This window comes from Bufo bufo, chromosome 3, assembly GCF_905171765.1.
Source record: "Bufo bufo chromosome 3, aBufBuf1.1, whole genome shotgun sequence".
NCBI lineage: Eukaryota > Metazoa > Chordata > Amphibia > Anura > Bufonidae > Bufo > Bufo bufo.
Window position 1 is genome coordinate 658,079,093 of NC_053391.1, and position 13,473 is coordinate 658,092,565.

A 13,473-nucleotide genomic window follows, 5' to 3' on the forward strand; every position below is an offset into this window, starting at 1 on the left:
CCTTCTCCTGAGTACGGAGATACCAGATGTGTGACACTTTTTTGCAGCCTAGGTGGGCAAAGGGGCCCATATTCCAAAGAGCACCTTTCGGATTTCACTCGTCATTTTTTACAGAATTTGATTTCAAACTCCTTACCACACATTTGGGCCCCTAAAATACCAGGGCATTATACCTACCCCACAAGTGACCCCATTTTGGAAAGAAGAGACCCCAAGGTATTCGCTGATGGGCAAAGTGAGTTCATGGAAGTTTTTATTTTTTGTCACAAGTTAGTGGAATATGAGACTTTGTATGAAAAAAAAAAAAAAAAAAAAAAAAATCATCATTTTCCACTAACTTGTGACAAAAAATAAAAAATTCTAGGAACTCGCCATGCCCCTCACGGAATACCTTGGGGTGTCTTCTTTCCAAAATGGGGTCACTTGTGGGGTAGTTATACTGCCCTGGCATTTTCCAGGGGCCCTAATGTGTGGTAAGTAGGTAAATGACCAGTGAAATCCGAAAGGTGCTCTTTGGAATATGGGCCCCTTTGCCCACCTAGGCTGCAAAAAAGTGTCACACATCTGGTATCTCCGTACTCGGGAGAAGTTGGGGAATGTGTTTTGGGGTGTCTTTTTACATATACCCATGCTGGGTGAGAGAAATATCTTGGCAAAAGACAACTTTTCCCATTTTTTTATACAAAGTTGGCATTTGACCAAGATATTTATCTCTCACCCAGCATGGGTATATGTAAAATGACACCCCAAAACACATTCCCCAACTTCTCCTGAGTACGGCGATACCAGATGTGTGACACTTTTTTGCAGCCTAGATGCGCAAAGGTGCCCAAATTCCTTTTAGGAGGGCATTTTTAGACATTTGGATACCAGACTTCTTCTCACGCTTTGGGGCCCCTAGAATGCCAGGGCAGTATAAATACCCCACATGTGACCCCATTTTGGAAAGAAGACACCCCAAGGTATTCAATGAGGGGCATGGCGAGTTCATAGAAATTTTTTTTTTTTGGCACAAGTTAGCGGAAATTGATATTTTTTATTTTTTTCTCACAAAGTCTCCCGTTCCGCTAACTTGGGACAAAAATTTCAATCTTTCATGGACTCAATATGCCCCTCACGGAATACCTGGGGGTGTCTTCTTTCCGAAATGGGGTCACATGTGGGGTATTTATACTGCCCTGGCATTCTAGGGGCCCTAAAGCGTGAGAAGAAGTCTGGAATATAAATGTCTAAAAAATTTTACGCATTTGGATTCCGTGAGGGGTATGGTGAGTTCATGTGAGATTTAATTTTTTGTCACAAGTTAGTGGAATATGAGACTTTGTAAGAAAAAAAAATAATAATTCCGCTAACTTGGGCCAAAAAAATGTCTGAATGGAGCCTTACAGGGGGGTGATCAATGACAGGGGGGTGATCAATGACAGGGGGGGTGATCAATGACAGGGGGGTGATCAATGACAGGGGGTTGATCAATGACAGGGGGGTGATCAATGACAGGGGGGGTGATCAATGACAGGGGGGGTGATCAATGACAGGGGGGGTGATCAATGACAGGGGGGGTGATCAATGACAGGGGGGGTGATCAATGACAGGGGGGGTGATCAATGACAGGGGGGTAATCAATGACAGGGGGGTGATCAGGGAGTCTATATGGGGTGATCACCACAGTCATTGATCATGCCCCTGTAAGGCTTCATTCAGACGTCCGGATGCGTTTTGCGGATCCGATCCATCTATCAGTGGATCCGTAAAAATCATGCGGACGTCTGAATGGAGCTTTACAGGGGGGTAATCAATGACAGGGGGGTAATCAATGACAGGGGGGTGATCAGGGAGTCTATATGGGGTGATCACCACAGTCATTGATCACGCCCCTGTAAGGCTTCATTCAGACGTCCGGATGCGTTTTGCGGATCCGATCCATCTATCAGTGGATCCGTAAAAATCATGCGGACGTCTGAATGGAGCTTTACAGGGGGGTAATCAATGACAGGGGGGTGATCAATGACAGGGGGGTGATCAGGGAGTCTATATGGGGTGATAACCACAGTCATTGATCATGCCCCTGTAAGGCTTCATTCAGACGTCCGGATGCGTTTTGCGGATCCGATCCATCTATCAGTGGATCCGTAAAAATCATGCGGACATCTGAATGGAGCTTTACAGGGGGGTGATCAGGGAGTCTATATGGGGTGATCACCACAGTCATTGATCATGCCCCTGTAAGGCTTCATTCAGACGTCCGGATGCGTTTTGCGGATCCGATCCATCTATCAGTGGATCCGTAAAAATCATGCGGACGTCTGAATGGAGCTTTACAGGGGGGTGATCAATGACAGGGGGGTGATCAGGGAGTCTATATGGGGTGATAACCACAGTCATTGATCATGCCCCTGTAAGGCTTCATTCAGACGTCCGGATGCGTTTTGCGGATCCGATCCATCTATCAGTGGATCCGTAAAAATCATGCGGACATCTGAATGGAGCTTTACAGGGGGGTGATCAGGGAGTCTATATGGGGTGATCACCACAGTCATTGATCATGCCCCTGTAAGGCTTCATTCAGACGTCCGGATGCGTTTTGCGGATCCGATCCATCTATCAGTGGATCCGTAAAAATCATGCGGACGTCTGAATGGAGCTTTACAGGGGGTTGATCAATGACAGGGGGGTAATCAATGACAGGGGGGTGATCAGGGAGTCTATATGGGGTGATAACCACAGTCATTGATCATGCCCCTGTAAGGCTTCATTCAGACGTCCGGATGCGTTTTGCGGATCCGATCCATCTATCAGTGGATCCGTAAAAATCATGCGGACGTCTGAATGGAGCTTTACAGGGGGGTAATCAATGACAGGGGGGTGATCAGGGAGTCTATATGGGGTGATAACCACAGTCATTGATCATGCCCCTGTAAGGCTTCATTCAGACGTCCGGATGCGTTTTGCGGATCCGATCCATCTATCAGTGGATCCGTAAAAATCATGCGGACATCTGAATGGAGCTTTACAGGGGGTTGATCAATGACAGGGGGGTAATCAATGACAGGGGGGTGATCAGGGAGTCTATATGGGGTGATCAGGGGTGATTAGGGGTGATCAGGGGCTAATAAGGGGTTAATAAGTGACGGGGGGGGGGGTGTAGTGTAGTGTAGTGGTGCTTGGTGGGACTTTACTGAGCTACCTGTGTCCTCTGGTGGTCGATCCAAACAAATGGGACCACCAGAGGACCAGGTAGCAGGTATATTAGACGCTGTTATCAAAACAGCGTCTAATATACCTGTTAGGGGTTAAAAAAAACACATCTCCAGCCTGCCAGCGAACGATCGCCGCTGGCAGGCTGGAGATCAACTCTCTTACCTTCCGTTCCTGTGAGCGCGCGCGCCTGTGTGCGCGCGTTCACAGGAAATCTCGCGTCTCGCGAGATGACGCGTATATGCGTCCACTCGGAATGAATCAACCACCTCCAGGACGCGTCTGTGCGTACAGCGGTCCGGAGGTGGTTAAAGGGGTTCTCCGGGAAATAGGAAAATAAAAATACTTAAATATTACTTCATTATAAATATATTCCCAAATATCTTACATTAGTTATAATAGCTAGTTTTGTCTGGGGAGCAATTAGGAGAAACAAAATGGCCACTGTCCTATTAGGACACACAGAACCGAGTTAGGACACACAGAACTAGTGTTACTTCACAACACTGTGGTAAAGAGCTTCCTCATCCTCCTCTCTGCTGCTGCTGCTGAGGCAGCATTTTACCTCAGTATACTGAAGCAGTTTGTCCTCCTGTGTGATTAGGACAGGTTCTGTGTGTTCTAATAGGACGGAGGCCATTTTGTTTCTCCTAATGATTGCTCCCTAGACAGAACGAGCCAATATAATTAATGAAAGGTATTTGGGAATATATTTATAATAAAGTAATATTTACGTATTTTCATTTTCTTAATTCCCGGAGAAACCGGACCCCAATGATCAAATACTGATGACCTATCCAGAGTATTGGTCATCACCAAGATCTCGGAAAACCCCTTTAACCTACGAGTATGTCTACATCTATTTCTCATGACTGTTCAAACATATTCTTTCCAATGCAGCGCAATATGTATTTCGACCCCTTATAACATTTATCATTTTCATTACATTCAAATTTGTGGATATGAAGATTGTGAACCGCGGTCTATGTCGCCTTTATGGCTAGGAAAGGTTTGGAGTTTTGTCGCAGTCTATTAGGGCAGCGGATGCATCCAACAGAACAGCAATAAAACTAATGGTGTAGCAGACCTTCATGAATGGTGTTCGCTCAGTAGGATACTGTCAGGTGAATGCTCCTCTGATGTGAGATATTAAATGCTTTTTCTTAGTCTCATTCATCAATTGGACTAAATGACACAACATGCAGAGACTAATTTATGTGTATGAAACAAATGATCTATTAGACTATTTCTCCGCGTTTACTATGGAATCTAGAACAATTTCCAGCAGGGAATAATGTGGAAGTGCCATTCATTCCAGGTCACCAGAGCCTCTGTGTGTAATATATCATCTACATATATAATATCAAGAAATAAGTAATAAATAATGGAACTCATTTATAACAACCTATGAAACCTATGTTACAAATAAGAGAGGTTTCACTGCTATTGGCAACACCTTCCTAGGTTTGATTAAAAGGGTTGACCTACAAATAAATATAAATTTACCGTTACTTTGCACCTGAGTCTAGATATTGCTGTGACATGCCTGTTATGGCGCCCCCTGGGATTCTTTGATTTCCCCTCAGCATGTCCACTAAATATGTCCAGCGCGGGTGATCACACATGTGCTATAGCTCAGTCCCACCGCCCCGCATACTCTTGTACACATGCAGGAGTTTGATTACTCCGGCTAATAAGAATCCGCAACAGAAGCAACTTCTTCTTTCTGGAATCGGACGCATTAGGTGCATTTTCTGAGAGGGAATCATATATTTCTTTTCTAAAATTCTGTTTACCAAAGAACAGTAATAGTTAATCATGGGACAACGCCCTAATGTATCTTTTATGAGGTCACAGAGACCTAAAGGCAATTAATTGTATCGACCAAGCTGGGAAGACTATCTATCCCTTAAACCACGTGTCTACAAACCTTTGATCGTGATCAGTTGAGTGGAAGCCTGGGCCTTAGTTAGGCATGGCAGACAATTTAATCCACAGCACTGAACTAATTCATGGCACTCTAGTACTTCCAGAGAGTTGGGACAAGAAGAGGTACTACCAAGCTGGCACTACTGAGCAACCTATGGCTCACGTTGCTATGTTTCTTTCACCATGTCATACTTCTCAATTCATGTGGATCAGTTATTTATTTATTTATTTATTTTTTGCAGTATTTGGTACTAGTAATGTGGAGACTATGATGGTACTATTAATTGGAGCAACCTGATAGGGAACACTCTGGTGGTACACTTAGATTGATGGAGGGTCCAAGTGGTTGGACTTGATGGCACTGCTAATGAGGACACTCAGGTGGCACTATTAATTGGAGCAGTGTGATGGACCACTAATGAGATCAGGAGCACTTAAAACTACAGATATGCCATTCCTTAGCTTTCCTCTTGCCTTAGCAGATCATGAAATGTGTAGCAGGAGACATCCAACTTTCAAAGACACTATGATTTAGGAATACTCTGTTGGGAGTTGTTTATGCTAGAGGTGTCTATAAGTGGCCACCAATTGGCTACGATGTGCATTGCAGTCATAAGCTTTGATAGCATGTTGTAATATTGCATTGAATTTGCAAAATAAACCTGGAGTTCTTAAAGGGGTGGCCTACTTTCTGGTTAGTGATCAGTGTACCTGTAAGTTAAGTATACAACACTTATTAATATAGCCATTGTTGGTATTCTGTGCCATTTTCTGCATTTCATTATTCCGTAAGGTATTCTCAATTTTTGGCCAAGTCTTTTGTGCTGTCCACATGGAGAATGGATGGGTCATGTGATGCTGATGGAGGGTCATGTAATGAGGCAAATCACATAGTCTCTTCCATTCAAATAAACTACACAAACTCTCAATGTACAGATAGCAGAGGTGGTGTATTTGAGTGGAGAAGACTAATCGATGTGTGTAGAATTATTTGTGCCTTGTCACAGGACCCTCCATCAGCCGTCATTTTATGGACAGGTCTGTGTGAACAGTACAGAAAATTTGCCCATCAAGGGACATGACTTATGAAATATAGCAAACGGCACAGAAAATCAACAAAAGCTACATATATTAGTACATGTCATATTACATACACGTTGGTCAAATGTAGCCAAAAAGTAGACAACCCCTTTTAATGCAGTTTGTGGAAAAACAAGGGTGGACACGTCTGGATTAAAAGGCATAGGATGGCAAGTGTTTATGTTTTAATAGTACAGTTTGCATTGTGGCATGATCAGTTTCTTGAAAATACTTAATGTGCTAGATCTTCACAACCTTCCATTTTATTCCAGTAGACTTCCACATCTACAACGCAGCCTACTCTTGTCCTAAAGAGACTGTTTGCAGGTACCCATTTGGTTTAATGGAAACATGGTAGAAAGAACATGATGACTGCAGTCTCCTACCTGACATGTGTAATAGGACAGGTATATCACAAGAAAGCACACATTGGTTACCTGAATATGATGGCACTCTGATTTGGGAACTGGCTGTCCCGTCTCCACCTTCACTAACGGCTCGCACTTCTATGATATAAAAACCAGAATCGGGAAGTAAAACCACTGCTGAGGTTGTCTGTGTTTGGATGACTTGGCTGTTGCTGTGACCTTCTTGTCTCAGCATGACCTAAGGATTAAGAAATATAAAAAATTGCCTGTTATGGCTTAATTCAAAAGTAGAACAGAAAATTGGAGATTTTAACCAGGGCCTCGGAGCTGTGACCTTTAAGAACCTCACTACACGCTTCAGTATAGAAGAAAATATAAAATATCTCTTGCAAAGAAAAAAACGAAGTTCCATGGTGTCCTGGCTGCAAACTACTATAAAATACACTAAAAAACTGAAAATCCTGGAAAACACGTGTCATTTGTCTGATTCACTATCTGACGATTAAAAAATGACAAAACTTGGCTTTTTAGGTACAAAAATATTAAACAGATACACAGAGCAAAAACTACCTGGTATTAAGAGGTGTAATTTAAAGTAGAACTCCCGCAAAACAATGTATTCTTTGACCTGTTAGAAAGGTACATGATGTAAACTGTAGTGAATGTAATCTTCTTACCAGTGACTGTATTTGTGAGTTATAATCTCTAGTGTTGATCGAGCACCAAAGTGCTCTGGTGCTCGAGTAGAACACCTCGGGATGCTCGGCTGCTCTACCGAGCACCCGAGCACAATGGAAGTTAATGGGAGAACCTGAGCATTAAACCAGGCACCCCCTGCTCTGAAAAGGGGAGGGTGTCTGGTTCATAGGAAAAGGTCAGAAATTGATGGAAACACCACCAAAATGGTTCGGGAACAGCATGGGGAGGATGTCTGGATGCATCTTGGACTCCCAGGTCTCTGATGGGAACGATGTTGTCCTAGTAGTTTGCCACTTATACAGACTGACACTAATACACACAAAACCGAACATAAACTCAATTTTAGATGAAAAATTGTTAGGAAACATTGTTTCCTGTATACTTATTTGTATTTAAAGTGCAAGTACTGCCAAAAATTACAAGGAAGAGGCACTCCGATGCAACCTGTATATCACATAATGGAGGACCTCATTCACATTGTGGTACAATTGTTCAGGTAGTGGGACTCCTACACTCATAAACACTATGCACTAAGTGAAAGGGCTTCCAAAAATTACAAGAAACCGGAACTCTGATACACCCTTTATTACACATAAAGGAGGGCATCATACACCCTTGAAAAATTATGATTGATGGCCTGCTGGTGACCCTCAAAAACATTAGGAGCAAGAGCCTGCTGGTGACCCTCTAAAACATTACGGGTGAGGGTCTGCTGCAGAGCTGACTCTCTAAAACATTAGGGGCGAGTGCCTGCTGCTGATCTGAGCATCGAAAAAATTATGGGCGAGTGCCTACTGCTGAGCTGACCAATGAAAAAATTATGGGCTAAGGCCTGCTGGTGAGCTGACCCTAAAAACATTATATGCGAGGGCCTGTAGGTGAGCTGACCCTCTAAAAGATTATAGATGAGGGCCTGCTGGTGAGCTGACCCTCTAAAACATATGCGAGGGTCTTCAGGTAAGCAGACCCTCTAAAAGATTGTAGGTGAGGGCCTGTTGGTGAGCTGACCCTCTAAAACATTATATGCGAGGGCCTGCCGGTGAGCTGACCTTCTAAAAGATTGTAGGTGAGGTCCTGCTGGTGAGCTGACCCTCTAAAACATTACATGCAAGGGCCTATAGGTGATCTGGCCCTCTAAAAGATTGTAGGTGAGCGGCTGCTGGTGAGCTGACCCCCTAAAACATTATATGCGAGGGCCTGCGGGTGAGCTGACCCTCTACAACATTAGGAGCGAGGGCAGACTAATAAGCATGTTGATATGATGGAAGAGGAGGAGGAGAAAAGTAAGATTAAACCATATACCCTTTTTTTGTGGTGGAGGGGGTGCATGGGAATTCACATTTAAAGTGCCTTTATGTTCAGCCGCTTTCCTCTGGTGGAGTAGAGAAGTCAGGGGCAATCCAGGCCTTATTAATTTTTATAAGAGTCAACCAGTCAGCATTTCCAGTTGAAAGGTGGATGAGCTTATCAGTTATTATGCCCCCAGCAGCACTAAATACCCGCTCTGACAAAACGCTGGCGGCAGGGCAGGCCAGCACCTCCAAGGTGTAGAGCGCCAGTTCGTGCCACATGTCCAGCTTGCAAACCCAGTAGTTGTAAGGCACAGAGGGATCATTGAGGACGCTGACACGGTCTGCTATGTACTCCTTCACTATCTTCCAAAATTTTTCCCTCCTTGTGACTCTAGGCCGCGCGTCAGGGTGAGGGTGCTGGCGGGGTGTCATGAAACTGTCCCAGGCTTTGGCGAGTGTTGCCCTGCCTCTGTTGGAACTGCTGTGTGTTCCCCTCATCTCCCCTCCTCGGATGCCCAAGGAACTACGTACTCTGCCACCAGCGTTGTCAGCTGGAAATGTTTGGAGCAATTTTTCCACAAGGACCTTCTGGTATTGTACCATTTTGCTCGTCCTCTCCACCACAGGAATGAGAGATGAGAAGTTCTCTTTGAAGCGGGGGTCAAGAAGCGGGAACAACCAGTAATCGGTGTTGTCCAAAATGCGTAAAACAATTGGGTCACGTGAAAGGCAGCCTGATATAAAGTCAGCAATGTGTGCCAGAGTCCCAACAGGCAAGACTTTGCTGTCGTCATCAGGAGGATGACTCTCAATCTTCTCATTCTCTTCCTCCTCTTCTGCCCATCCACGCTGAACAGATGGAATTAAACTTCCATGGGTACTACCCTCTGTAGCGGAAGCAACCGTCTCTTGCTCCTCCTCATCATCCAATTTGCGCTGAGAAGACGAACTGAGGGTGGTCTGGCTATGACCCTGTGTAATGTCTTCCCCCATTTCCACCTATTCCACATGCAAAGCGTCGGCCTTAATTGTGAGCAGCGAGCATTTGAGTAGACACAGAAGTGGGATGGTGACGCTGATAATAGCGATATCGCTGCTCACCATCTGTGTTGATTCCTCAAAGTTTCTTAAAACTTCACAGAGGTCAGACATCCATGCCCACTCCTCGCTTGTGAAGAGCGGAAGCTGACTGGAAAGGCGACGACCATGTAGCAGCTGGTATTCCACTACTGCTGGTATTCCACTACAAAGCCTGGCCAATATGCGGTGAGCTGGCAATTGTAATCGCTGCTGCAGCGTTGACAGACCTGCGGAAGCTGTTGATGACTTGCGGAAACGTGCACATACGCGGCGCAGCTTCACCAGTAGCTCAGGCAAATTGGGGTAGGTTTTGAGAAACCGCTGAACGACTAAGTTGAAGACATGGGCTAGGTATGGGATGTGTGTGAGCTTGTCGAGCTCCAAAGCTGCCACCAAGTTACGGCCATTATCAGACACAACCATGCCTGGTTCTAGGTTGAGTGACGAGAGCTACAGCTCAGTCTGGTCTCTTATCCCCTGCCACAGCTCTGCAGCGGTGTGCTGTTTGTAACCTAAGCAGATCAGCTTAAGCATGGCATGTTGACACTTCCCCACTGCAGTGCTACACTGCTTCCAGCTACCGACTGATGGCTGACTGGTGCTGCAAGAGGATAATTCTGAGGTGGAAGTGGAGGAGGAGGCGGAGGAGGAGAAGTGAGGGTTGGAGCCACTAATGTAAGTGGTGAAGGAAACCCTGATGGAATTAGGGCCCGCAATCCTTGGCTTCGGTAGCACCTGTGCCATCCCTGGGTACAATTCGCTCCCGGCCTCCACAACGTTCACCCAGTGTGCCATCAGGAAAATGTAGCGTCCCTAGCCGAAAGCACTTGTCCATGTGTCAGTGGTTAAGTGGACCTTCCCAGTAACTGCGTTGGTCAGGGCACGGATGATGTTACGGGACACATGCTGGTGTAAAAACACTGTGAAAAATAGTGGCAGCTGGGGACTGCGTAACGGGGGACGGCCTCCGACATCTGGCTGCGGAAGGCCTCAGTGTCCACAAGCCTAAATGGCAACATTTCAAGGGCCAGTAATTTGGAAAGTTGTGCATTTAATGCTATGGCCTGTGGGTGGGTGGCTGGGTATTTGCGCTTGCGTTCAAATGCCTGGGGTAAGGACATTTGTAAGCTGTGCTGGGACACGGAAGTGGATGTGGTCGCTGATGGCACTTGCAAAGGTCCAGGAGCAGGGTGGGAGGCATCTGGGCCTGCGCCTTCGAAAGGGGATTGGCCAGCACGTAACATAGGGGAAGAGGAGGCAGTAGTGTGACCCACAGACACTGATTGTGGACCCAGGCGTTCGGCCCACCTATTACGGTACTTTGATGCCATGTGGCGGATCATGCTGGTGGTGGTAAGGTTTCTAGTGTTCACGCCCCTGCTCATTTTTGTATGGCACAGGTTGCAAATTACAATTCTTTTGTTGTCCACACTTTCCTCAAAAAAGCACCAGACTGCGGAACACCTACCCCTTGGCAAGGGAGACTGCCGCAAGGGGGTACTCCGGGGAACAGTTGCGGCCTGTTTGGTGTGACCCACTTTCTCCCTTTTGCCACCCCACTGCCTCTTCCAGCCTGTTGCGATGCTGCAGATCCCTCCCCCTCTGTACTGCGGTCCTCGCTCGGCTTGCCACCTTCCTAGGTTGGGTCAGTGACTTCATTGTCCACCACCTCCTCTTCCACTTCCTCACTCTGGTTATCCTCATGACTTGTTGACCTAACAACAACCTCAGCTATTGACAACTGTGTCTCATCATCATCAAACTCTTGAGACACTAATTGACATTGAATTATTGGCAAATGTGTCTCATCATCATCATCCACCTCGTGAAACACTAATTGCCGTTCCCGACCGTCATCTTCTTGTGATTGTGGATGCTCAAGAGTTTTGGAATCAGGGCACAAGATCTCATGTCCCTCTTTAGGCTGGCTTGTCGAGAGGCCCAAATGAAGGAATGGCGCTGAAAAGAGCTCCTCGGAATATCCGAGTGTGGGATCAATTGTTTGGCAAATCTATCCATAGTGGGAGGAAGGAGGATCAGGGTGAGGATTTTGTTGACCAGACCCTTGGCTACTGAAACTGGACTTGGTGGAAGACAGGATGGTGCTTAACCGACTGGAAGCATTATCTGCTGCAATCCAACCGACCACCTGGTCGCACTGGTCTGACTTCGAGAGTGTTGTCCAGCACTGCCCTGCAAACTGGGACATGAAGCTAGGTATTGTGGATGATTTTTTTTCTTGTGCTCTGGCAGCAAGCACAGTTTCAACGCGCCCAGGGCCACGAACTCTGCGTGCACCATCAGCATCATTTCACCCCTTTTGGATTTTTTTAAGCTCCCCACTGCATCGTATGCAATATTAAATGGTGGACTTAGAAAGTGCAACTTGTCCCACAAAAAAAAAAGCCCTCATACCGCTATGTGAACGGAAAAATAAAAAAGGTATGGCTCCAGAAAGGCAGGGAGTGAAGAATTAAAATACAAAACGAGAAACACTCAGGGCATGAAAGGATAAAAGGATTGTCCCATTGGTAATAAAGTCTTGATGCTCTCAAAAAGAGAAACAATATAAAGTATTGTAATTTGATACCTTTTAATGGCTAACTAAAAGAAATGATGTTATAAGGCAAGCTTTAGAGCAGGGGTGCATAACCAGCGTCCGGGGGGCCTCATGCGGCCCTAGATACCGTTCTGTGCGGCCCCCCAACCATCTGGTAACAGACATATATGTCTAGGTCTTGTGGCTGCTCACATGCATTCTTCATGTATCTCGCCAATTAGATAGGAGTTCTAGAAGTGTAACTAGACATTAATGGTGTATACTCTGTGTTCAATATGCCATAAATACAGTATTTCAGTTGGTAATACCCATTTAAATTATATTTTCGTTGGTTCAGTCTGGCAATGTGGCCCCCAACCAGCAAACGTTGTGCACCCCTGCTTTAGAGACTCTGAGGTCCCTTCTTCAGGCCAGACACCTTCAGAGTCTCGAAAGCTTGCCTTATAACATGATTTATTTTAGTTAGCCATTAAAGGTATCAAATTACAATATTTTATATTGTTTCTCTTTTTGAGAGCATCAAGACTTCTCACTACTGGCTAACATGGAACCAAACCTATTTCTTTTGACCAATTGGTAATAAATTGGCCTTAATCCATAGGAGATCTGATCTTGAGGGTATGACCACTGGGACTCCCACCGATCTCAAGAGTGGGATGCTGAAGTCCACGGAGTGAATGAATCCTCAGTCATGTATGCACTGTGCCGCTTAACTCTAGAGAAGCGAAATACAGCACTCAGCTATATTCAGCAGTCCAATAGAGTTGAAAGGAATGGTAGGGCGCATGCATGACCACCGCTCAATTCAATCTAGGAACTATAGGAATTTTGACACCTCATTTTTGTAATCGGTCGGGGTGCCAGTGTTTGGACCACACTGATCAGATGCATGTCACCTAAACTATGTATAGCAAATAACTTCTTAGAGTCGGACAACCCATTTAAAGCTCTTGAGCCCCAAAGAAAAATCTGTCAAAGGGCCCCCTAGTTGCCATGCGTTATTTATACTAGCGTCTTCCTATGTAGCAAAGGTGCCTCCACAAGCACTAGTGCTGGCGAGTTTAAACACTAAATAGTACTGTAATTACTAATACCTAAATGAATAGAAATTCTAATTAGTTAATAAAAGATCAATGCTTTGAATTATTGCTTTATTACTTGTACCTTTACATGTACTGTATAGTCACACATTCTACATTGATCTATGTGCAGTAACACAATTTATATTTATGGAATTAACAGCTTTATATGGCGCAACTCTCTAGATAAT

At 45.2% G+C, this 13,473-nt stretch overlaps 1 protein-coding gene across 1 annotated transcript in view; it reads right to left on the reverse strand.

The window, feature by feature from the left end:
* Nucleotides 1-13,473, reverse strand: part of CNTN5 (contactin 5) — a 626,057-nt gene that overhangs the window by 2,420 nt on the left and 610,164 nt on the right. Inside the window, exon 23 of the mRNA XM_040422478.1 lies at nt 6,642-6,810. Within this exon, the coding sequence (XP_040278412.1) occupies nt 6,642-6,810 (169 nt within the window). The remainder of the gene's footprint in view (nt 1-6,641; nt 6,811-13,473) is intronic.